This window comes from Engraulis encrasicolus, chromosome 13 (genome assembly GCF_034702125.1).
Source record: "Engraulis encrasicolus isolate BLACKSEA-1 chromosome 13, IST_EnEncr_1.0, whole genome shotgun sequence".
Lineage (NCBI taxonomy): Eukaryota > Metazoa > Chordata > Actinopteri > Clupeiformes > Engraulidae > Engraulis > Engraulis encrasicolus.
The window spans coordinates 37,628,908-37,655,495 of NC_085869.1; the positions used below are offsets into that span (position 1 = coordinate 37,628,908).

At 42.3% G+C, this 26,588-nt stretch overlaps 2 protein-coding genes across 3 annotated transcripts; both read right to left on the reverse strand.

Moving 5' to 3' along the window:
• Window positions 1–1,891: 1,891 nt before the first annotated feature.
• On the reverse strand, window positions 1,892–9,640 carry LOC134461098 (E3 ubiquitin-protein ligase TRIM39-like). The gene is made up of 8 exons (XM_063213865.1): window positions 8,742–9,640; window positions 6,841–7,092; window positions 6,107–6,202; window positions 5,399–5,626; window positions 4,780–4,802; window positions 4,096–4,214; window positions 3,305–3,462; window positions 1,892–2,955 (listed from the first exon to the last, which is right to left on the reverse strand). Exons 1-8 carry the CDS (start codon window positions 9,069–9,071, stop codon window positions 2,584–2,586), a joined length of 1,578 nt encoding a protein of 525 aa, XP_063069935.1. The 5' UTR covers window positions 9,072–9,640; the 3' UTR covers window positions 1,892–2,583.
• Window positions 9,641–13,511: 3,871 nt separating this feature from the next.
• Window positions 13,512–26,530, reverse strand: LOC134461097 (E3 ubiquitin-protein ligase TRIM35-like). Of its 2 annotated transcripts, none has more exons than XM_063213864.1 (9): window positions 26,441–26,530; window positions 24,972–25,317; window positions 19,570–19,712; window positions 19,004–19,099; window positions 16,626–16,856; window positions 16,014–16,036; window positions 15,800–15,918; window positions 14,453–14,621; window positions 13,512–14,043 (listed from the first exon to the last, which is right to left on the reverse strand). In XM_063213864.1, exons 2-9 carry the CDS (start codon window positions 25,279–25,281, stop codon window positions 13,557–13,559), a joined length of 1,578 nt encoding a protein of 525 aa, XP_063069934.1. In that variant the 5' UTR covers window positions 25,282–25,317; window positions 26,441–26,530; the 3' UTR covers window positions 13,512–13,556. The 2 variants fall into 2 exon arrangements, with proteins under 2 accessions (XP_063069934.1, XP_063069933.1); XM_063213863.1 differs by having other exon boundaries at window positions 19,570–19,715.
• Between the last annotated feature and the right edge of the window lie 58 nt (window positions 26,531–26,588).

The following is a 26,588-nucleotide window of genomic DNA, read 5'->3' on the forward strand; positions in this document are numbered from 1 at the left end:
TCTTGGAGCTAATATTCTCAAACATTAACTTAATAATCACAAAGGAATGGTTTAGTTTCGCTTCAAATACTATTACTCTTCATAATGTTCTACATTTTTTGTAGGGTTTTTACCATTAAAATTAATAAGTGGTATATGAAAAAATTACATCTCATCACCCACCATCATTGAGAAGTGTACGTCCAATCCTTGCTATATAATGGCTCCTGTTGCCACTATCACAGTGATTTGAACGAGTGAAAACTAGATGTCACATTACATGAATTACTTAACTATTAGGAATGCTCAGCCAACTCTATTATAAGGGTCTCAAACACCAATTAATCGATTATCGATTAATTAACCATTAGTTATCCGCAGCCAACTCTAATATAAGGGTCCCAAACACCAATATCTATCTATTAATTAACCATTAGTTATCCTCAGCCAACTCTAATATAAGGGTCCCAAATCCCAATATTTATGTATTATTTATCCATTAGTTATGCCTTACTTTTGTATTAAGTAAGTGTTCATTTTGGTCCTTAGTTAAGTATGACCTAATAGCTACTTAACTATTAACTGTGCCCTTACTTATCTATTAGTTAAATGATAATATGCTATTAACTTGTAACACAAGGTAATAGTTATCTAATAGTTAAGTAACTGCTTACTAATGTTCAACATATGCTTTAATAACAATTAACATGTGTCTAATGTGCCATTAAGTAATGATTATTAACCCTTACTTAAGTATTAGGTTGTAGCTACTTTACTGTTAATTATGGACCCTTATTTGGGAGTATTACCGTTTTTCCTCCAGGATATAAACAGTGTGAGGATCTGACCAGTGTAAGATGGGGTGGTGAGAGACAGCAGCTTCCTGATAACCCAGAGAGATTTGATAAGTATACCAGTGTGCTGGGCTCTGAGGGCTTTAACTCAGGGACACACTGCTGGGATGTGGAGGTTGAGGAGAACCCATGCTGGAATGTAGGTGTGGTAACCGAGTCTCTCCAGAGGAAGGGAGACTACAACTCCATGACTGGGCAGTGGTATGTGTGGTATAGAGATGGTAAATATGGAGCATGTGCCCCACTACAACATGACACTCTCCTCACAGTTAAGCAGAAACACTATTTCAACAGCTATGAAGCACTTGGCTTACTAGAAACAATTTCAGTAGCTATTCAGTATTTGAGGCACTATAGGCCTACTAGGGACCATTTCAGCAGCTTTATGTATAGGAGAAGGCCTACTAGTAACCATTTCAACAGCTTTATTATTTAGAGGGTTGGGCCATCTGTGTTCATATAATATAAATGAATGGACCAGTCACCATTCAAACACTTAAATGACTTTGGCCGAATCCCACTTCTAATTTCTACCCCTACGCCTTCCCCTTGCCTCTCGTGTATTCAAACAAAGCAGTAAGGTGTAGGGCTTGAAACGCAACACCTACAAATTGAGACAGCCCTTCAACAATCACGGAATGACACTTACAGCTGTCACAAATTCCATGCATAAGGTGTATAAGCATAAGCGATTTTTTTCATGTGCGTCTCACGGAGACAATGACCATGACACATTGGGACAATGTTAAGCTTAGTACAATGCAACAATTATTACAACTGTAAAGCTGTTAATTATGGTGAAAATACTTATATGTGTGTGCTTTTGTTGATGCCACCATTTTTTAAAGGAATTCACAATGCATTCATGGAATTCGGTCATACCCCTCCGTTTGGAGTGTGCCTTCGGATAATCTCCATTTGAAGGGGTAGAAAGCCCTTCTCCATACTCCTTCCCCTCTGTCTCAACGTGAATTGGGATGGCTTTAGCCCTTCACGTGAACGCACAAAACGGAGGGGAAGGGGTAAGGCGCAGGGCTAAGGGGTGAAATGGGATTCAGCCAAATAATGCAGAACTACTTGAAACCATTTAACACAGCTTTATTTCTTAGACCACACAGATTACATCTGCACACAGCAAGTTATAATACAACAATGTCAAAATGTGTGTGTGTGTGTGTGCGTGTGTGCCAGTGCGTGTGCGCGCCTGCACAAGCAAGTGTGTTCGCATGTGTGTGTGTGCTTGGGTCTGAATGCCTGTTATTGTGTGTGTGTGTGTGTGTGTGTGTGTGTGTGTGTGTGTGTGTGTGTGTGTGTGTGTGTGTGTGTGTGTGTGTGTGTGTGTGTGTGTGTGTGTGTGTGTGTGTGTGTTTCTGTCCAGTTCTGTGTATTTGTTTGAGTGTGTGTGTGTGTATTTCTGTGCATTCTGTGTACTTGAGTGTGCATGCATGTGTGTGTGTGTGTGTGTGTATTTCTTTGTGTATGTGTGTGTGTATGTGTGTGTATCAGAACTGCTGCTTTATGAGCACGATCCTAAGTGTGGAGAGTGTACGATTATGATGACGTCAGTGCTCTGTGACAAATGCAGCCGAGCTGAAGTGAGAGACTCATTTTCTATGACTTCCTCGTGCGTCAACTTGATCGGACTCACACAGTACTACCATCTGACAACATTGGTCTGACGGTTTTGAGATTCAGTCGTTGTTGGCACGTTGTTTGGTCGGACTAACATCTCAAGACGGTCGTCCGAAGGTTAATCTTGCTCGGACTCAGGAGCCTGACCCCACAACGGCTGCTTTATGGGCACGATCCTAAGTGCGGAGAGTGTGTTAAAATAGGGGAAGACCTTCTCGTAGAACGGCTCTTTGAGCGTGTGCAGGTGTACATTGTTTTCAGGGTCGTAAAAGCTGATCTCTCCAGCGCCAAAGTCCAGCCACACCCTGATCCTCATGGGCATCTTCTCTGGCTTGACCTCAGAGGGGTCGAGAGGCGTGCAGCGGGCGTGGTACAGCCCGTTGTTGTTCCACAGGAACCAGCGGCCCTTCTGGGCTGAGAAGTCGCCCGTGCGCTGGGCAGATTCGGCCATGACGCCCACTATCCAGCGCGAGGTGTTACCAACCTCCACCTGTAGCACCAGAGGAGCACAAATTACCCCCAAGGTCATTTCGCAAACCTCCCACATCTCTCTCTCACACTCTACTGTGTTCTGCTGATGAAGGCTAACCCCCTCCTCTGGAAAGAAGGATATATTTAAAAAGAAATAAAGATGTAGCGTGCCCATTCAGTCATTGATGATGACACCATAACAACATCGCTATGTCATAACAGAGAGCATTATAATGTAACAGATTAACATTAAAATTACAATTTTGGTGACAATAAGGTTATAACAGATGCACCAGCGCAAAAGGTATAAGGTCCTATCTCCTAGGTTATAACATAGGTGCATCAGCGCAAAATGGATAAAGTCCTACCTCCCAGCTGTGAATGCCACAGTCAAAGCCTTCGTTTGCCATTACGCTGTGGTACAGGTCAAAGCGTTCAGGGTTGTCCTTGATGAAGGTCACCGTCATCAGGTCATCTGACAAGAACATCTCGGGATGCGCCGTGTTGGGGTTCATCGTCATAGGCACTGCAAAGACACACACACACACACACACACACATACACACACACACACACACACACACACACACACACACACACACACACACACACACACACACACACACACACACACACACACACACACACACACACACACACACACACACACACACACACACACAGGGTCAACTCAGGATGCCCACTGTTGGGGTTCATCGTCACATACTGCAAAAAGAGGATGATCAGGCTCACAAACACACACACGCACGCACGCACGCACACACACACACACACACACACACACACACACACACACACACACACACACACACACACACACACACACACACACACACACACAAACACAGTCTACTCGGGATGTGGTCTGTTGGGGTTTAGAGTCATACGGATGTGTGTGTGTGTGTGTGTGTGTGTGTGTGTGTGTGTGTGTGTGTGTGTGTGTGTGTGTGTGTGTGTGTGTGTGTGTGTGTGTGTGTGCGTTTATGTGTGTGTGTGTGTGTGTGTGTGCGTGCGTGTGTGTTTGTGTCTGTGTGTGTGAGAGAGAGTGAGTGTGTGAGTAGACGCATGCACGTGCATGTGTGTGTGCGTGTATGTGTGTGCATTTGTGTGTGTGTGTGTGTGTGTGTGTGTGTCGTACTAGGTTCAAGAACCGTCTTCATCTTCAGCCATACGAGAAACTGAAGGGTTTCCAGGTGCTTGCTCTGATTGATCACAGCATCTGACAGCCTGTCTGCATCCTGCTTGGCAAACTGGAGTCTGAAGGAACATTCACAAGTCAGTGCTGCGGTACACACACACACACACACACACACACACACACACACACACACACACACACACACACACACACACACACACACACACACACACACACACACACACACACACACACACACACACACACACACACACACACACTCAACACACACAAACACACACACACACAAACACACACTCATACATACACAAACACATCACACACACACATATGCAGTGAGAGAGAATGAACAGGTATAAACAAGTGTGTTCACATATGCATGCACATCTACTCGCACACATGCACACATGCACATTCAGTCACATGCATACGCGCACGCACACGCGCACACACGCACACACGCACACACGCAGATAAAGGCTGAATACACACACACACACACACACACACACACACACACACACACACACACACACACACACACACACACACACACACACACACACACACACACACACACACACACACACACGTACACACACACGCATGGGTTTGTGTTGAGAACCTCAGACAGGACAGTGAGACAGGAGACACATAACTCACCTGGTCTTAAGTTTCCTGCTGTTCTGAAACAAATACATAAAAATACAAAACAATGTGGATGTCAAGAAAATAAAACAATAATTCATGACAATAGTGCAAATAAGCCCTCTCTACAGGCCTTGGCTTTTTTTTTTGTGGATCGGGCAGGCTGCTTTGGAATCCCTCATGGGTCGGGCGGGTCGGTTTGGAATATCTCATGGGGCAGGCTTAGTCTGGTTCCTACCTAACATTTGTGTGTTTGAGCCCTGAAGCCCCCTGGTGGCGCTCAACACACACGGAGGTCTGGGAGCATGTAGCAGGATTCCATTTCTGGACTAAAAAAATGACGCAGAGCATTTATTGCTTCAATATCAATGGCAGCTCGCACTGACATATTATAGACTATATTGATAGCTAGCCAGCAGCCAAAATCACCCATGCAACACTACTGCGCAGGGCTCCAATGGGTCTTCCAATGTTCCAACACCTAGCCATGTAGATTTGTAATTTTGGAATTGTCTGTGCGCGTCTGTGTTGTCTGTGTTGCTAAGCATGTGAAATCCATGTATATGTATAGGTGATGACCCTCCCATTTCCTATTACCTGTATATAGGTGATAATCCCTCCCTTCTCCTCTTACTTGTATGTAAGTAATGACCTCCCCCATCTCCTCCTCCATGGCTCTGATTTTGGCCGACACAGAGATGCGTTCCTGGTCCAGCTCCTCCACCCTCTTCAAGATGGCCTTCTTCTTCCTCTCCTCCTCCTTCTTCACCACGGCTATCCTGGCTTCCTCCTCGTCTCGCAGAAACTGGTGGAGGCTCTCGAACTCCTCCTTGATCGCCGTCTCTGTTCTCGTCGATTGAGTCTGGATTCGGAAAGGCAAATTCAACATCATCATCATCATCGTCATCATCATCATCATCATCATCATCATCATCATCATCATCATCATCGTCATCATCATCATCAACAACAACAGCAAACAACAACAACAATAACTCTGCCGTTAACTGCGTCGCTGTCTGCGGGCAGTTACATTTTCAGGGGTGCACAACAAGTCACTGCGGAGGGGGGAAATTAACTGCGTGGCTGTCTGCATCATCTCGCAGACATGTTGGTTTCGGAGCATAAACCAGGTCTAATGGGTAAGGAACATGGCTTATGCACAAACAAGCTATAAGTAGCTTTTCACATGTTCGGATGTAAAAAGACTTAACGTTAAAGATGTGCATATGTAGCACATTACATGTAAAATGGGATATACCTACCACATGAATAATTATGAAGGCCTGTTTGACCTCATGGAGACAGGTCTGTGTGAACTGTATATTAGATCTCTGCCTACCTTCATCTCTTTCATAGCTTGTGTATAGCTGTTCATGGTGTCCATAATGCACATCATCTTCTGTTTGAAATGCTCATGGCTGACCTTCAGTTCCATCTGAAATGAAAATACATACCAACATGAATTATAATTATCATAACAGTTGCTTTATATCCATACTGGGACACCAAGCACTGGGACCAGGGATGCACAGGTACAGGTGTGTGTGTGTGTGTGTGTGTGTGTGTGTGTGTGTGTGTGTGTGTGTGTGTGTGTGTGTGTGTGTGTGTGTGTGTGTGTGTGTGTGTGTGTGTGTGTGTGTGTGTGTGTGTGTGTGTGTGTGTGTGTGCGTGCGTGCGCGTGCATGCGTGCGTGCGTGCGTACGTGCGGCACATTGCGATGACTGATTGTTGCAGCACTACAATACATTTAGCACACTTTTATCCATATTACATTACATTTTTACAGAATATTTCTGACATCCTTCAAAGTTTGCATCACCCACCTCCAGGTTGAACTTATCCTGGTGTATGTGACATTGGCATTATTATGAGTTTAGAAGGGCATGGGCATGTTAATGATGAGGTTGGAGGGTACTTCCTCAAAAGATGTGGAGAACCACTGATTTAAATGATACCTCATTATATAAACAATCCTGGTGTATGCAACTGTGCATAATTACTACATCTGATTACATTACATTTAACAGTAGGCCTTTTGACATGTTGTCATGATTGAAATGATGCGTCTCCCACCTCCAGGTCGGCCTCTGTGAACCATTTGGCTATGGGGCTGATTTGATGCCTCTTGTGGGGCCTGGAGATGCGGCACACCACACACACGGGGCACAGGTCGTCCTTGCAGAAGAAGTGCAGCTTCTCCCCGTGAAGACAGCACACCGTCTCCGACATGGCTTTGCCTTGCGTCGGGGAGCTGTTGTTGCTCTCCTTGGCCATATCGATCAGGGCAACCTGGCACAGTGTCTTCAGTGAGAACACACCACCCTCCTGAAACAGGACAGTAGGTGTAGCAATGTGTTATTGAGCAAACTGTAGGAAATCACCCCAAGTACTGTAGGCCTATATGGTAGTTATAAAGTGGCGAGTAAGTTTTCTTTTCTGCCAGTCAAACTGAATTTTCGCCAGCATTTGTCTGCTTGGCTGCTGCTACAATTCCTTGATCAGGGCACTCTGCGTTACAGAGATTACAGAGACATCACAGAAAGCCTTAAGTAACAGATTAAGAAGTGGCCATTGCGATTTTGAAGACACTAAGGTTATAACATACAGATAGGATCTGTTCAAAGGGTAAGCATGAATTGGTCTTACTTTAGAATATAACCCCAAGCATACATACATACATAAGTAATGATGGTAACACTTTATTTTAGGGATACATCTATTAGCACTAATACATACAATGTTAATGCCTGCATAAGTACCTTGTAAGGCATGTACTAAGCAAATGCTAAGGCCTACTAGGTCCTTACTAAGGTTAAATTCGTAATAAATCCCTTATTGTACATGAACAAGACATTTGCGAATACATGCCTAACAAATGTTTGATTTTGCTTTGTACATGCCTTACAATTTACTTATAGAGGAACATTGTATGTATTAGTGCTAATAGATGTATCCCTAAAATAAAGAGTTACCATAATGAATTATAATTCCTTGATCAAGACCCCCTGACACAGGGTCTTCAACGAGAACACACCACACTCATCAGAGAGCACAGTGGTGTAACTATGTTCAATTAGCATGCATATATCTCAGTTTAGGAAAGCACCCCAAGTATAGTTAGTTGTAATTATAGAATTATAGACTTGATTGAGTTATAATGAATTATAATTCCTTGATCAAGATCACCCTGACACAGGGCCTTTACAGAGGACATGCTAACCCCTGAAAAAGCAGAGTTGGAGTAACACTGTTTTATTAAGCATGCAATTTAGAATAGCACCTCAAGTATATGTAAGTTCATTTTATTTATAGAATTATAGACTTAATTGAGTTATATTGAATTATAATTCCTCAACTAAGGCACGCTGACACAGGGTCCTCAGCAAATATATATATACATCACCCCAAGTATAGTTGATGAGTTTTAATTCTGGTTAAGACACCCTGACACAAGGCCTGACACAAATACATACTGTAGTGTTAATATAACATTCAAAGGGTTGACTCTGTTTCGGATATCTTTTGGTCCCTCTTTAACAAATGGCTAATTGTGTGTGTTTTTTAAATAGGCTATGCTTAAAAATAAAATGCATTATTATTATTATTATTATTATTATTATTATTATTATTATTATATATATATATATATATATATATATATATTATATATATATATATATATATATATATATATATATATATATATATATATATATATATATATATATATATATATATATTGTTTGTTTATGACACATATATGAAATAAAGAATGAAACAAGGCGTTGTAGGGGGGGTTGTGGCTGCAGAAGAATGAATAATAATAATAATAATAATAATAATAATAATAATAATAATAATAATAATAATAATAATAATATAAGTTAATCCTTGCATCAGGTCGTTACAGAAAGGAGTAATAATCATAAAAAACTAATAATGGTTATTGGTGTCTACTGTAAGTGAATCCTTGCCTCGGGCTTTATGGTGGCAGTCTGTGGTGGCGGGGGGGCATTGCAGAAGGGGCAGCTGCTGTAGTAGAGCGTGTCTTCCCCGAAGGTGACCAGGCATTCGGCACACAGGCCATGCTCAGCGCACGATAGCAGTAGCGGCTCCTTGAAGGGGTCAGCACACTGGAAACACGTGAAGTTTTCGCCCTCTGATGACTCCTCACCATCCGCTGCCGTGTCTGTCTCGCCTGGCTTATCACCATCCGCCGCCTTGTCCGTCTTGCCTGTCTTATCAGCATCCGATGCCTTGCCCGCCTTGCCTGAATCCATCTCCTCTTTGCCTTTGCCCCTCATGGCTGTGCAGTCTACTGTAGTCTCTGTCTTCTGGACACCTGGAAACGTGACCTTCTTCTGTTTCCTCTGTGAGGTTCTGCAAAAGCTCACTGGATGCCGCTAGCACCTTTACAACACCAGATGTTCACTCTTTACTCTAGATGGACCTGACACATCCACTGTGCTCCACAGCACTTCTGTGTATTCAGTGAGAAACTCAAGAAGTCACTGGACACTACTGTCACAACCTTTAGAAAACTCTTCCATACACAAAAGAGATATCCTTCTTCTGTGATGTGCACTGTGGGGGTATGACTGAAATATCCACAGTGGCTTGCTTTAGAAGTTGTGCTATGTTCTTCTGATATTTCCCCGTTAGATGTCTTCAGTGCCAGTCCCTGAGATGTTTACATATGATATAGGAAATCTGCTACTCCACTTTGTGTTACAATTCCAATACTGCCAACAAATCAGATGAAATTCAGATTCATTCAGATGATTCAGGTAATTTCCCTTGCGTGTCTTGTGAGTCCAGTATTCCCGTTACTGCCAGTGTCCGTCCTGGTGCTATTCCCCCGACGCCTCCAGAGGGTCTGGTTGGCCGAGGGACAGTGTCCCCTGACACTCCCAGTCTGACCAACACGTGCCACCCACAGGGCGTGACTCCAAACTAGTCCCTTCCCTCCTTGCCTTTTGCTTGTAGCCTTGTGATGCATGCTAGTCTCTCAACGTCTCTCAAGATCAAAGTATAAAATCTCACACAAAGCACAATTTAAAGGTTATTTTCTCATTTGCATGCTGGGTGTTGAATGGGGCAGTAGGAAGAAAAAGGAGTCGCACACAGGAGCTGGATTCTATCAGTGAAACTGTATTAAAAGCCGAAAATAAAGAGGAACGAAAACAAAAATTGGTTACAAATCACTGGGCTACTAGACCAAATTTGGGTCTAGCCCATCATCAGTGTTCCCAAATTCAAAATGGTGTTGAATGGGTAAAGGCGCTGTCTATGTTGACAGGGGGGGCCTGATTCTTTCTGGAGGCAGGGCGACACTGAAGCAATAAGCCACAAGCAACAAGAAAAGGACAGGAGGAACAAGTTTGACTTTCACCCACACACTCACTCTTCTCTCCCTGAACAACAGCTTCCTAATTTGGCACACGGACAAAGGGCGGGACCAAGCAAGGCTGCCATTGGCCGAGTCCGACACCATGCGGTACACAAGTGGGTGGTGCCTGTCTGTATTCTAGACGCCATTGGTTAGCTCGACACTGCCTGTGGTGCATACATCCCTTCTCCTATTACTTTAGCCGACTTCCTTGGACTTGTGAATGTCTGGCTGGTCAGCTGCAAGTCAAGATGGTGACAGTGTATTTTTAGACTTGTGACTGCAGGAGCACAAGACCGTCTCCAGGTAATATGATCCAGGAATGGACTGGGGCCGAAAAAAGGCCTGGGCATATTGCACATGCAGCCTCCTCTACAGTGTGCACCAGGCTCTAATAAAATGCATTTAAAAAAAAAACAACAGCATTGGCGCCTGAGGATTTTTGGCCCACTGGGAAATGCTCTGTATGTCAGTCTACCAATCCAGCGCTGATGGGGCTTGGAGATGTCATGTAAGATATATGGGCATAGTGTTCTCAGTCAGGCAGAGCAGAGATAGTCAGGTTATATGACGTGGGTGTCACCACTCATGCTGCCACATTTCATTGGCAGCTACTTTTACTAAACACTTTAGCACAGAAAGAAAGAAAGAAAGAAAGAAAGAAAGAAAGAGAGAGAGAGAGAGAGTAGAGAGTACAGAGTAGAGTGCTTTATTGTCACTATATAGACACAGTGAGATGTTGCTTGGAAGTAGCCCAGAGATACCCACAAAAGTAAACATATATTAACAGCATAACTAATGTAATAAAATATAGACACACACACGCACGCACACACACACACGGGCGCCAATTGCACTAGATCCTATGGCGAAGTCCATAATGCATCTCACAGTTTAACGAGTCTTGAAGTATTGAGGGGGGGCAGGTTCAGTTCATTTCAGTTCAACTTTATTGGTCCCCGAAGATAAACTGGGTTTGCAGTTTAAACTGCAGGTGACGCCTGGAGTTTAAAAGTCTGATGGCAGAGGGATAGAGACTGCCCTTCATTCTCGTAATGCGGGCACACAGTCAGAGAATGAGACAGTCAGAGATAGAGATCGAGAGAGAGAGATAAAGAGAGAGAGAGAGAAGAGAGAGAGAGAGAGAAAGAGAGAGAGAGAGAGAGAGAGAGAGAGAGAGAGAGAGAGAAAGAGAGAGAGAGAAAGAGAGAGAGAGAGAAAGAGAAAGAGGGAGAGAGAGAGAGAGAGGGAGAGAGAGAGGGGGGGGGGGGGATGGAGAGATTGACAGAGAAGGGTGAGAAGGGTCAGATTTATCTCTGACTTTTATTTCCATGGCGTGATTTGTCCAAAATATTTGTTTAGGCAATGTCCGTGCGCTGTAACATGATATCTAATGATTTCGAGTTTAAACTTTTAATCAGTGGCTAGATTGGTATTTGTAATTGCATTAGCTATTTGTAAATGAAGGACGGTGTAAATCAGTAGTTAGCCTGGAGACCTGATGCTTTTTACAACCAGGTCAAATGAACCGTGGTGACATGCGATCCCTCAGATGCCAGCAGGAAGCACTCAGTCCGAGTCGGAGACAGGTGTGTTAACTTGCAGAACTCAGCACTGGCCTGGCTGTTATTACACTTATTATGCAGCAGAGGGAGCTCTCATTCAGTCAGATCCATGCTGAGAGCTTTGTTTGAATAGAAGTTTTTTTAGACACACACTTATGATAACGTTCATGTATGTACCCCTATGTTCTTCATCACCCATTACGTTTCACTTAATTTGAACATGGACCTAGGCTGCGCAAAGTCTTATATTAAGCTAAATCTAAGTTTGCTTCAACCAGGCATTCTAACTCCCTCTGTATTTTTTTAAACACCCAACCATCCAGTGTCAAAGGTCAAGTCGTAAATATACCGTATATGTCTATGTTTGGATATGCAAGACACCGTGTGGGATATGCCACCTCTCTGACAGGGTTTAGAATACATTACGACATGCTTAGTCTGTACATTCTGTGCATTCCAGATGCTACTGGTGGCTCCCCATACATTTGGGGCTATGGGCTTTTTATAGCATCAAGGCCCACTGACCTGTTTCGTGTGACTAGATTACATAATATACATACAGTACATTTGGTTGCCTTTATTTTTTAATGGGCATTCCCAGTAAGCAGAGGGGCCTAGACAGGCAGCTGCTTGGGCCCCCCCAAGCAGCTCATAATTTAAACGACAGTAGTGGTGATTTGTTTCAACTGTTAATCCCTTCAGATTTTCACTTGGGCCCCCAATTGACCCAGAATCCCCTATGCCAGTGAGGTTGTCAACAAAACTTTTTTTTTTAAAGCCAAGGACATTGCAGTGTTCTCTTGCAACTAACACCGCTGTCATTGTACTGTCAGGTTAGTAGCCCTTTACAAACAAGGCATTGGCCTACACATGACATTACATTACAACGCTGCAGAATTAGCTGAGGTGGCTCAATCCTGCAACAGTGCAAAATAAAATTATGAAAACGTTTATGTAATATCTGAATGTAAAGGAATATTTTTTATTATTAAAAGCATGGTAAGTACAGTGTGTGTTCATACAACCAAATTAGCTACCCTCATATATCTGTGATTACGTTGTGTTGTTAACATGACACCATATTTGCCCAGATACAGGATACAAGATAAAATGGTAAGAAAAACAGAAGATAATCAGCAATTACTACATAGTGTGGACAACTCAGACCACGCTCACCACTTGTAAATGGACTGCATTTATATAGTCCTTTTCCACAAAGCCTTTGAGCACTCCAAGCACTTCACATGTATCCCTGTCCTTGATCCATTCACACTTACAACCACACACTGGTATCAGTGTCTGCCACTCAGGTTACCACCCTGCCCTCAGCAGCAAATTGGGGTCACGTAACTTGCGCAAGGACACATAGATGGGGTCGGACAGAGCGGCGCTTGAACCTTCAACTTTTAGGTTTTCAAACAGGCGCCTCTACCAACTGAGCCATCACCGCCCCATTGTCAGACAAGAACAGCAACAGTTGTAGAATAAAGGCTACACTTTACACGGTACTTTGAAGGTCTTTAGTTGCCATTGTAAGGGAATCCCTAAAGGTTCTCTGATTGAACTATTGGTAGAACGCCAGGGTTTGGGGTCCGCCATTTAAACTATCTATCTACTGTATCTACTGAGTGAGTGCATTAGATGAGGAACTCTATCTATCTATCTATCTATCTATCTATCTATCTATCTATCTATCTATCTATCTATCTATCTATCTATCTATCTATCTATCTATCTATCTATCTATCTATCTATCTATCTGTCTGTCTGTCTGTCTGTCTGTCTGTCTGTCTGTCTGTCTGTCTGTCTGTCTGTCTGTCTATCCACCTATCTATCTACTCAGTGAGTGTACTAGATGAGGAGCTCTTGCGTCTGAACTTGTCTGTGATCCTCTTCTCCGTCCTCCTCTGCAGTGGTGCATGTGTTTGCGGCGCAGGAGCATTAGCCAGAGTGTGTGTGGGGCTGTGTGATTCCACGTCTGTCTTGGTGGGCAGGATCCTGAGAGGCGAGAGCCCAACGTTGAAGTATGGAAACAGCCTCTCTGCGAAGGCGTGCCTGAACGTGTGGAGGTGGGTGTTGTGCTCGGGGTCGGAGAAGGACACCTTTCCCTTGTCCCAGTCCAGCTGGATGCGCACAGTGCGGGGCGGCTGTGGCAGGGTGAGCAGGGTCGGGGGTTGGGGAGTGGCGCTGGAGCTGTAGGTGCCCCCCATGTGCCCCAGGTACCAGGCCCCAGCACGCCCGTGCACGTCACCTCTCCTCTGGGCAGACTCTGACAACACCCCCAGCAGCCAGTCTCCCTGGCTGGGGACCTCAACCTCCCAACTACAGGAGAGGAGAAGAGAGACGAAGAGAGGGGAGGAAAGAGAAGAGGGTGGAGAAAGAGTGGAGCGAAGAAGCAGAAAGTGTTCATCATATACACGTAATATGTCACACTTACACATTTCAGCAAATACACACACGCGTGCGCACACACGCGCACGCACGCACGCACCAGGCTTGTACGAAATTCCGAATGGAAAGAATTTCAATTCAAAATAATGGCATAATACGAACACTAGGTGGTGCCATTACCTTGAATTTCTTTGAATTTAAGCTACACCACCCATTGAATGTACATAGAACACCACCACCTAGTGTTTGTATTATGGCATTACTTTGAATTGAAATTCTTTCCATTCGGAATTTCGTACAAGCCTGGCACGCACGCACACACACACACACACAACTGTACCTGTGCATCCCTGGTCCCAGTGCTTGGTGTCCCAGTATGCTGGGGTCCAGGTCTGGGCGTTGGGGGATGGGGGGCAGGGGCTGCCTCTCCCCAATGGCATGCACACTCAGCAGGTCAGGGGACAGCAGGAGGTGGGGGTGTGCTGTGTTCGGGTCCAGGATCACTGGAGCTGCACAGGGGAGAGGTGTGGGTTAGATATGGGTAAAGATGGGGTTACTTGAGCGTAGATTATAGATATGGGTAGAGATGGGTTACAGGGATGAAGAGTTAGGGGTATGAGTTAGACATGGGTTAGATATGTGTGCAGCAGAGGGAATAAAGTGGGGGTGGGGCGTATTGGGGTTCAGGACCACTGGAGTTGCACAGGGGAGAGTTTGGGGTTAGATTTCATTATTATTATTATTATTATTATTACCTTTATTTAACCAGGGAAAAAACTCACATTGAGATAGAAATCTCTTTTTCAAGTGAGCCCTGGCCAAGGCAGCAGAACACATTACATTATCACAGACAGGACACAGACAAAACAGAAAGGATCAAAATAGGTGTAGAGATAAAATTACGCAATAAACAATAAAATAATTAACACAAAACAAGATTAGAAGGAGATTACAAGATTAAAAGCAAGTGCACACAGCACACAGCTTTGAAAGTTTTATTAAGATATGATTTAAACTCATCTACAGACATAAAAACAGCAAGCTTAAGTGATTTCTGAATCTCATTCCATGCAGTTGAGGCACAATGGATAAAAGCAGTTTTACCAAATTCTGTTTTCATCATGGGGACATTTAAAACAATGTAGTTACTTGAGCGTAGATTATAGATATGGGTAGAGATGGGTTACAGGGATGAAGAGATAGGGGTATGAGTTAGACATGGGTTAGATATGTATGCAGCAGAGGGAATAAAGTGGGGGTGGGGCGTATTGGGGTTCAGGACCACTGGAGCTGCACAGACACAGGCAGAGATATATAGGTCATATGGGTTAGATATGGGTTGGTTATTAGCTATTTATGGGTTATGGATTACACGGGTTAGTTATTGGGTAGATATTGGACATGGATTAGATACTGGGTTACATATGGGTTTAGTACAGACTATGTGGACAGCAACAGGTATTGGGGTCAGCAGAGAGCTAAGGTCGAGCATCCCTGGTGTGGGTTTGACCTGGGTTGTGTGTGCGTGTGTGCGTGTGTGCGTGTGTGCGTGTGTGCGTGTGTGTGTGTGTGTGTGTGTGTGTGTGTGTGTGTGTGTGTGTGTGTGTGTGTGTGTGTGTGTGTGTGTGTGTGTGTGTGTGTGTGTGTGTGTGTGTGTGTGTGTGCGTGCGTGCGTGCCTGTACTTACTGTATTGAGCAATCCCTTGCATCTTCTCCCAGACTCTGAACTTCAGGTTGCCCAGGTGCTTTGCCACATTGATCAGAGCTCCTGAAAGCCTCTCTGGATCCTGCAGTGTACACTGGGCCCTGGAATAACAGTCATCGGTCAGAGAGAGAGAGAGAGAGAGAGAGAGAGAGAGAGAGAGAGAGAGAGAGAGAGAGAGAGAGAGAGAGACACTCACCTGTCCAGAGTGTTCTTGTAGTTCTGAAGACAAAGAATAAAAAAACAAGTATAAGACAGACACTTTATATCCGTCCTTGAAATGTATTGTTAAAGTTTTTCTCGATTGGTTTGGATAATTTCTCAAAACTGAGATGACATTCTCAAAACAATACGGACAAATCCCCAAACCAACTTTCAGTGTCCCACAACAGAATTGCATTTCTCATTGCATAGTTATGCTGAACCATTCAGTTTATTTTGACAGGACTAAATGAATGTAAATGAGCCAAAGCAATTGAGAAGGATATATGCCATTTTATGGTACTGACTATTTATGTGGGAGAAGGTTTAGTGCTGATGCAAGAATTAGCTGTTTTAGGAGGTATATGACATTTTGCTAGCTATCTGAACTGGTGTGCAGAAGTGTAAGAATGTTTGGCCAAATGACCCAATGGTTATGGGTACGTCATCTCAGTTTCAAGAAATTAGCCAAACCAATCGAGAAAAACTGTAATAATGCACACTGGATTTTTTATTATGAAAGTAATAGACACACAAACATACACATATACACACACACACACACACACACACGCAGGCACGCACGCACACACACACACAGTAACCTCACCTGCAGGAATAGGACGTCATTAGCCCTCAGTGCTTCCTCTATGGTGCTGATCTTGAAGGAGATGGACAGGACATCCTTGGTCATCTTCTCAATCTTCTCCTTCATCACCCGACTCCTCTGCACCTCTTCCTCCCTCAGTGCAGCTATCCTGGCTGTCTCTTCGTCTCGGAGGAACAGGTGAAGCTTCTCAAAGTCCTCTCTGATCTGAGCCTCTGTTTTCTCTGCCTGTACCTGGAGGGTGAAATAAGTGAAAGAAGTTCAAGAGAGTCCTTGTGCAGAAGGCTTCAGGAATACAGGTGCAGGTGTGAGGCAGAAAATCTTGATCAAGCAAATAATTTCAGAAAACACTGCACAATGATTAGAAAAATATAAGAAACAAGAACAGTAGTCAGTAAGTGAAAATACATTTCCCAATACAGACGGTATACAGCAGACCTGTGACATTAGGTAAACTGCAGGTTTGTGTTAGCTAGCTTAATGCAGGTGTGGCCTAGTAAGCAGATGGAGTGCAGATCAGAGCATTCAGCATCTGAAGCCCACATTGCTGCCTCTCGACACCCCACATGGCCTCCACATGACTCTAATTAAACCATTATAGCGTAAGGCACCTGCGCACAAGTGTGTGTGTGTGTGTGTGTGTGTGTGTGTGTGTGTGTGTGTGTGTGTGTGTGTGTGTGTGTGTGTGTGTGTGTGTGTGTGTGTGTGTGTGTGTGTGTGTGTGTGTGTGTGTGTGTGTGTGTGTGTGTGTGTGTGTGTGTGTGTGTGTGTGTGTGTGTGTGTGTGTGTGTGTGTACAAACCCCAACTCCGATGAAGTTGGGACGTTTGGTAAACAGTGAATAAAATTAAAATGCTATCATTTTCAAAACATTCAATCTATTCATTAGATGGAGAATAGTGAAAAGACAACATATTAAGTGTTAAAACCGAGAAAAAAGATTGTTTTGGGGGACATATGTACTCATTTCTATTTTGATAAATCCAACACGTCTCAAAAGAGTTGGGACGGGGACAATAAATGGCAGCAAATGTCGAGGAAGACTAAAAACAAAACAAAAGACAACACTTAACAGTTAAATACATTAACCGATGAGATGATTTTATATAAAAAAACAGTGTTAATTCCTATCTTGGACATGATTTCACCAGCTTAAATGGTGGGTGTATTCCTTGTCATGTTTTGCAATGTTTTCCTTTCTGTAGTGCTTACAGTGTGACAGGTCTTGACCAAAAACCCACCATTTTATCACCTGCTGGTCCTTATGATGGAGCCAAACTGTTAAAACATAGTAGATAATGCAATTTGACCTTACTATGTGGCAGTAATCGAAGATCTCCCTTCAAAATATAATGCATGAGTGGCTTTTCATGCTGTTTAAAACCCATTTATACCATTCAGCACTGTATTTAACTCTACAGATGAGTGAGAACATCTTAACCAATGCACTACTGCACCCGCATGCCATCATGGAGGCTGACTTTTGAAGCTAGCACTAACACAAGTTGGATGGTCCATTTTCACTGTAGCACAGGATGTGCAATGCTCTATTATTGTCAAAAAGAATGGACTTCTACAACTTCTGCTGACTTCTGTAAGCAAAGGACAGTTTCCCATGTCTTCTGGGTCTATTTCAAGTGAGCTCAGGTGCTTAGGAGAATGTTACACCCCTGTATCATTTTCATGCATTAAACATTCTTAATATGGTACATTTTCAATAGCTCTAATTCCTGGAGTGCTAGAGTGAGACTACAGCAAATATATATTTCATGATGTCATGAACCTATACAATGATTTTATTAACAAAAATATGTCTTATATACACTCAATCGTGCTAAATCAAAGGGAATTCAAAAATGTATGTAATAACTATGGTAATTATTCCCTTTGCATCTTTATTTCTGAGTGACTCAGCCTCTCTGTGATGATCTTATACCTGGACACCTATATTGTCCGTAAATACAATTCATTTTGAAATGTTCTTCTTTGTTGTTTTATCTTATTTGGATGTTTACTAAATTTCACTGATCCCTGTCCCAACTCTTTTGAGACGTGTTGGATTTATCAAATTAGAAATGAGTACATATGTCCCCCAAAACAATATTTTTTCTCGGTTTTAACACTTAATATGTTGTCTTTTCACTATTCTCCATCTAATGAATAGATTGAATGTTTTGAAAATGATAGCATTTTGATTTTATTCACTGTTTACCAAACGTCCCAACTTCATCGGAGTTGGGGTTTGTAGGTGTAGATGTAGGTGTAGATGTGTGCGTGTGTACTGTAGCTGTGTGTGTGCGGCTGTGCACACACGTGGAAGGTTACACACATTTGTGTGTGTGTGTGTGTTTATGTGTGTGTGTGTGTGCACGCTCTTCTCACTCTGATGTGGAGAGCGCAGTCGTCCAGCATTGTTTTTTGCTCCTCAAAGGTCTTCAGCTTCCTCCTCAACGGCTCCAGATTCAGACGCACTGCCTCCTAGTGGACACAATCGCATGTTACACCTGTGTGTGTGTGTGTGTGTGTGTGTGTGTGTGTGTGTGTGTGTGTGTGTGTGTGTGTGTGTGTGTGTGTGTGTTTGTGTTTGTGTTTGTGTCTGTGTGTGTGTGTGTGTATGTTTCTTTGTGCGTGTGTGCGTGCGTGCGTGCGTGCGTGCGTGCGTGTGCGTCTATGACTGTGTGTGACAGAAAGAGACACTGTGAGTATGTATGGATCTCAGAATGTGAAGTATGTTGCCGTGACACAGATGTGTAGCTAAAAAAATACCCTGACAGAAACAAGGAACATGCAACAGACATTCTGTAATAGATGCATGCGTGTATGTGTGCATGTGTGTGTGTTACCTGTAGCTTTGGTATAGCTTTGTTGGCCGATATGAAAAGTGTGTGTGTGCGCGTGTATGTATGTGTGTGTGTGTGTGTGTGTGTGTGTGTGTGTGTGTGTGTTACCTTGAGTTGTGGTCCGGCCTCGTCGGCGGGTATGAAGATGTGGTGTGTGTGTTTGTTGGAGTCGCGGCACACTACACATGCCGGCTGCTTATCGTTCAGACAAAACAGCTTCAGCTTCTCACCATGAAGACTACACAGCTCCCCTGCTGAACATCACATTATAATAAATTACAATATCACATTATATTACATTTTATTATATTATATTATATTATATTATATTATATTATATTATATTATATTATATTACATTATATTATACTATACGTGCATTACATCACATCACATCACATCACATTACAGGATGTCCCAAAGAAGTGTAGCCTACTTGTAATCGTTGTAAAGTAGATGTATATGAATGTTCATTTTATTATAATTGTCAAACTATAATAGAATCAAGCGACATAATTTTATGGTTTTGTCACCATCTATTTTCAAATGGATATCCATTCCTGTCCAAGTGTTGAGTGCTGACAATGCAAATCTATTGGATTTTCTATACATTCACTTTCAGACTTTAAACATCAGTTGGAGGATAGACAGTGATAAAACAGTTACATGAGTTATAAGGTCTGGCAATGTAATGTAATGTCTTGTAATGGGTATATAATGTACAAATTATATGTAATGTAATGTCAGTTAAGGCTTTACCTGATCCGAACCCAGCACCCTGCACCCTCAGCACCCATTCCCTCAGTCCACCCACCCTGCATTTTCATATACGCTGCATCATATTAAGCGAGTAAATCTATGGAAAAAGCACCCAAGCCCCCTAAAAAAATGATACAAAAGGTTTTTTCATGAATTCTGTTACTATTGGGTATGCTAAATGACATACTAAAAATCTAGGAAAATCTGACTTTGGGAAATGGGCTATTTTCAACATGGCTGACAGAGGCTTATAATAATGGTCTGGAGACACTACAGGTGAATAGGCCAACATTTTTAACTTGCAGATATCACCACAAAACTTTACCCAGTGATTACTTGCATATATATGAGGGAAGAAAATATTGCAAGTTTTCTGAAATGTGATGTTTAAATATGGTAATTAGACTGTATCTAATTGAATATGCGATACATTTCAAAATGCAAAAACTGAAAATCTGATGAAGCCAGGGCTAGGTTTCTCGAAAGCTTAGTTGCTAACTTACCTAGCAACTAATGACTCAGGTGTGACAAAACTGTTTCTGGAACACTTCGTTCGGACTTACAAAGTCTCAATGTTCACAAGTAATGTAGTTAGTCGTTCGTCCGGTGCTGAAGCGAACGACTCAGGTGTTTCTGGAAAACGAAGTAGGGGCTGTTTGTCAGTACTACTGTCGGATTAAGAATGAATAGCATGGTTAGCTAGTTCACCTTTGTTTTGGGAAGCACGTCACTCTTGCTGATGGGTTTGGGGCGGGTTCAGGCAGAGTTCAAGCAACATTGATCGATTACTGCCACCAAGTGCACAAGCCTCTGACCCATAGTATACAAAATGTCTAGTCATGTTACGAACAGGGCTGAAAAAACCACACCAACACAGCGTTCAAATATGGGAAAAATATTGTCCAAATAATATAGTAGGAAATTCCATGTTCCACAATCGTGCTTCACGAGCTCCGATCAATTAAAGCGGCGCCAATAAAATAACCCTGTTTGATTAAAATCGGGATTTGAACCCACACCAAAAGCAGCAAGTTTTAATCACTCACCTATCTTAACACATGACAGAAATAATAGTATATTTTTGATTAAAGTCCAATAAGCATAGGCTTCATGGAAATAGGCTACATGTTAAAGGGACACTGTGTGAGATTTTTAGCTGTTTATTTCCAGAATTCATGCTGCCCATTCACTAATGTTACCTTTTTCATGAATACTTGCCACCACCATCAAATTCTAAGTATTCATTATGACTGAAAAAATTGCACTTTTCATACATGAAAAGGGGGATCTTCTCCATGGTCCGCCATTTTGAATTTACAAAAATAGCCATTTTTAGCTGCAAAAATGACTGTACTTGGACCATGCTAGAAAATATTTGTTTATTACTTAGTAAACTTCCATGTAAGGATCAAATTTGGCAATAGGGAGCCTAGTTTCAATGAGCAGCATAGTTGCAGTACCTTTTTTGACCATTTCCTGCACAGTGTCCCTTTAAGAAAAAAAGGCCAGGCTACATTTTAAAAAGGCCACCAGTGTGCGGTGATCCTTCTCATTTTCCTTACATTGTAGGCTATGCCTTAGTCTACAAGAACGCCAAACTACATCGTAGGCTACAATAAGTTCAAAAATGGACAGTATGCAACTGTATAGCCTGTTGGAATAGTCCGTAATGGAAAGGCACTCGGAAAGGCAAGCGTGATGACAAGAACTGGACACTTCTTCCCGTTAGTTCTTATTTATAGTCATAATATATTTCTTTTCATTTCAATTCTATTATAATACAAGACTGTCACAAGCAGCCGGCCAATAGGCTGCTGTTAAAACAAATGTTGTTTCAGCAGCACACTCCAAATAACGCCATGGCCCAGAACGCACAAAGTGTCCGTCAGTAGTGCAGTCAGGGGGATCAGAAAACAACACAGCGCATCGTGTCCTTCTTTCTCTCTCTGTGTAAATTGGGCCATCGTTTTGTGTCTTTGTAAAATGCATGTGAAAAGCAGTTAGTTACTTAGCCTTAAAGCGACTGCGTGCGCGGCTGCGAGCATTTCCGACAACTTAATTGTGCGTCTGAACTTACTTGGTTGAAATTTCATCAGACTTACTTTGTACCTACATCTGACGAAGTTGGTCTGGGGGTTTCGAGAAATCACAGTTGTTGGTTAGTTGTTGTGTCGGACTTTGTTCGGACTTACTTGATCCGAAGGCTAATTTTGGTCGGATTCGAGAAACCCACCCCAGGCTCAAAATTCTTTATTTTTATTTTGTGTGTACAGTGATCCAAAATATATCTTTAGAGATGTCAATTAAGTTTCTGGGGGTTGGGTGTTTTTTTTTTTTAACCATAGATTTACTCGCCCAGCAGTGTAGTCTATATGTGCACAGACTGTGTCATTTCGTTCAAATAAAAGGTATAACTGTGCATTATCAGTGTAACAGTGGTATAAGAGGCCTTGAGAACAGATAACATGACCCAGTGAGGTGGTGTACATGGTAAATAGGAGCCCCAGCACCGATCCTTGGGGCACCCCTGTGGAGAGGCTATGAGTTGAGGACAGCTGATAAGAGATATTACTAGATTCAAATAATGTCTGGAATAACTTGGGAAACATAAAAATCAATTACTTAAATCAAAGACAGGTGTAAAATAAGCATGTTTTCAAAAAAGCTAGCTGGCCCATCTGCACAAAGAGGCTACGGGTGATGGCAGTATTTTTATTTACAGTATACAGTACTACGAAACAAAAAGAGATGTCCATAATCTCCTCTGAAGATATCTTTTGGATCACTGTACAGACAAAAAAATGTTTGAGCCTATCTTTTTCAGATTTTCAGTTTTTGCATTTTTAAATTTTGTGCATTTAGATATAGTGTAATTACCATATTTAAACATAACATTTCAGAACACTTATATATGTGATTAATCACCGGGTAAAGTTTAAAATGTTGGCCTATTCAACTGTAGTGTCTCCAGACTATTATAAGCCTCTGGCAGCCATGTTAAAAATACCCAATTTCCCAAAGTCAGATTTTCCTAGATTTTAAGTATGTCATTTAGGATGTCCAATAGTAATAGAATGAAAAAAACTTTTTTATCAAATTGCTTGGGGTAAAACCGTTTTACTCGCCTATATAGAGTATAGGCTACTGAGTCACATCCCATTCATATATAGGCCTACACTGTATAGATGTGTTACCTCCCCAGGTGAAAAGGTGGTTCAATTTAGTACAATAAAAGCATGACTGAAGTGTACTTAGCATGTTAAAAGTGCACTCGTGCTTCTTGTGCTAAGAAAAAGTATGTTTACAATATGCTTATTTAAAGTGTACTTAAAATTAGATGTAATTAAGTTGCTCTCAAAGAAAGTACACTTAACGAACCATACTTCAAGTGGACTTCGAAGATGTTTGGCTAAAGTGTATTTAGAGGAATATGCTAATAGTGTTCTAATAGTGAACTTACTAAAAGTGTATTTTTTAATAACATATTGCAATTGTACCTTTTTAAAGTGCAATATGATTACACTTCACCCAAATGTCTTTGAAGTGTGATTTTCTATAGTGCACTTTAAAGTAAATTGCTTTAACATATTGCAAGTACACTTTTAAAGTGCACCATGATTGTACTTCACCCAAATATCTTGAAAGTGTGCTTACACAAAGTGCATTTACCCATCATCCACCATCATACATGTCCCATCATGCAATGCACTTCTTGGAGCTAAATTTCTCAAACAGAAAGCCATTTATCCTGAAGGAATATTTTTGGTTTACATGAAAATATTATTCATTGTTATATTCTGTGTTTATTGTAGGAATTTTAAAATTTTAAAGTGGTACACAAAAAATGACCATGTTCCCACCGTCATTATGATGGTTACGTATATGTTCTGGTATATATAGGCTCACACTTCCCATGATATCATGGTGGGAGGTAAGTTGGAACTAGTTGTTTAAACAAAGAATACAGGGTCACCATTAGTGATCATTTCAGGTGATCAACTGCAGGAAGGTGGAACAAAATTGAAATAAAGTGTAATGTGTATCTAGAATCTCTGTAACAATGCAATGATTGTAAATGTCAGCTGTGCTAGGCATGCATACTGTATCACTACTGTGACATGTGGCTGTGTGCAATGAACAAGCTCTGAGGACCAGCATTGATTGTAGTATTACATTTATATTATTTCATGTACTTGGGAGTGTACTGTAAATATACTTCAAGCATACCTGTTATATATTTACAATACTTAATATGATATACTTTTTACAGACTTAAAATGTTCCAATGTAGTCCAAAGAAGCATGAAGTTAATATACTTTTATTGAACTTCTAGCAACAATAAAATGTTAAAGAAGTGTAGCCTACTCAAGCACACTCTTAATGCCATACGAATGCATGAAAAGCGTGTTTGGAGCATACTTTCAAAAGTATGCTTGTAGTGCACTTAAAGTTGTCCAAAAGCGGTGCCAATTTAGCATCCTCAGTGTGCTGCAAGTGTGCTGAAGTACTGTTTTAGTAGTGCTTCAGCGCACTGATAGTGCAATGAAGCGCACTTTAAATCGCCGAAAATAGTACACTTTGTACTAAGTACGGTCAAAAAAAGTACACTTAAAGTATATGGGTTTTTCACCTGGGTCTACAAGCCACCACACCTCCAGCACCCACTTTGGTCCCCCAATTCTGGTAACGTACTGTAATCCAATGTCTTGTAGTGTAATGTAATGGACTGTAATGCGATTACATATCTTACCTGCTGCACCTCCAGCACTGCTGTTGGTGCCCCCTTCTGCCCCTTGCCCCTGGCCCTGCCCCTGGCCGTCCAGGAAGGAGAGGCAGAGGTTGCGGAGGGCCAGGTTGAGCGGGTGCTTGTCCCCCGGGCAGGGTGATCGGCAGACGGGGCACTCCGGGGTCTGTGGGGCCCTGGAGTCCCAGAAGCGGTGGAGGCAGGCGGAGCAGATGGAGTGGGTGCAGGGCAGCAGCAGCGGATCCTTGTAGAGGTCACAGCACACCGGGCACGACAAGTCGTCCTCCGAGAACGACTTGGTCGCTGACGCCATCATGGTCGATGTCAGTTGGTGAGTGGATGTTTGTCAGCACTGAGGACACACACACACATGCATGCACGCACGCACACACGCACGCACGCACGCACGCACGCACACACACACACACACACACACACACACACACACACACACACACACACACACACACACACACACACACACACACACACACGAAATAACCATACAATAACTCGGTAACTCTGCTAATGTTCGCCCAAGCCAGAAACACTTAAGGTGGACTATAAGATGGATGTCACGGATCAAATGGCATTAGGGTGAATCTACTCCGAACCATCACTTTAAGTCAATATTCTAAACTCAATGCCCTTAGGTCAAATAATTACCTGCTACAGCTTTAGGGGGTGCTGTGGTGCATTGCAGTAATGATATCCACTATTAAAGCACACAAGCCTGTAACATAAAGCATGGCCTACTTACAAAAACAAATAAGCCACTTTAGCTGCACAGAAGTCTTTGGAGACATAGATCACGTCAGTCTTAACATTACAATACAGATGCAAGACTCTTTTACAGCATCACAGCTTACACCACATAGGCCTACAGGGTGTGTGTGGAAAAGTACCCAGACATAGCAAGGCTATTGGAGGAATGTTTTAGGATGAGATTTAGCATGGTTGTTATCAAGGGAAGCTCTCTTGAAATTAAGAGCAAACAAATAGGCAAAATCTCCTCACAAGCTTCTTGTAGTTTTTTTTTTTTTATCACATAGCTCTTTTCTTTGTAACTGAAGCTATTTTTGCAGAACTCTTTACACAAATACAACACACCCCACCAACAATTGAGCAAAACTGTAGATAGCCTACATTGCAAAACCCAACACGGTCTGCTTTAGAGCTACACACAATTGTACAATGATGCTTTTCGTACCAAATTATTAACACAACCATCTCACCAACAGAACTAGCACAGATTGCAGCAACTAGACACAGACAAAACATGAAAACATTTTATCTCTTGGGTATCTCTATTCAAAAAGCAGGTCGTGTTGAGGAGAATAGGACCTTATGAGTGTGTTCATCATTATTTTTTTGCATGCTATTTTGGCTAATTAGGTTATAGATCTGGGTGAAAAATATGTACAGCAGCTTTGGCGAACAGACAAAAAAGATACGTTTTACAGGGTTGGTCTTACCGTAGTCTTCATGGATGTCTTAGCATGAAGATATCACTTTTTAGTCTTCTGTCACAGGTAGACACAAACACTCTCCCAGACTCTTCTCAGGGCAGACAGAAATAGGCACTGCTGCAGGATGCAGCACAGGTATGTAACCTGCACAACA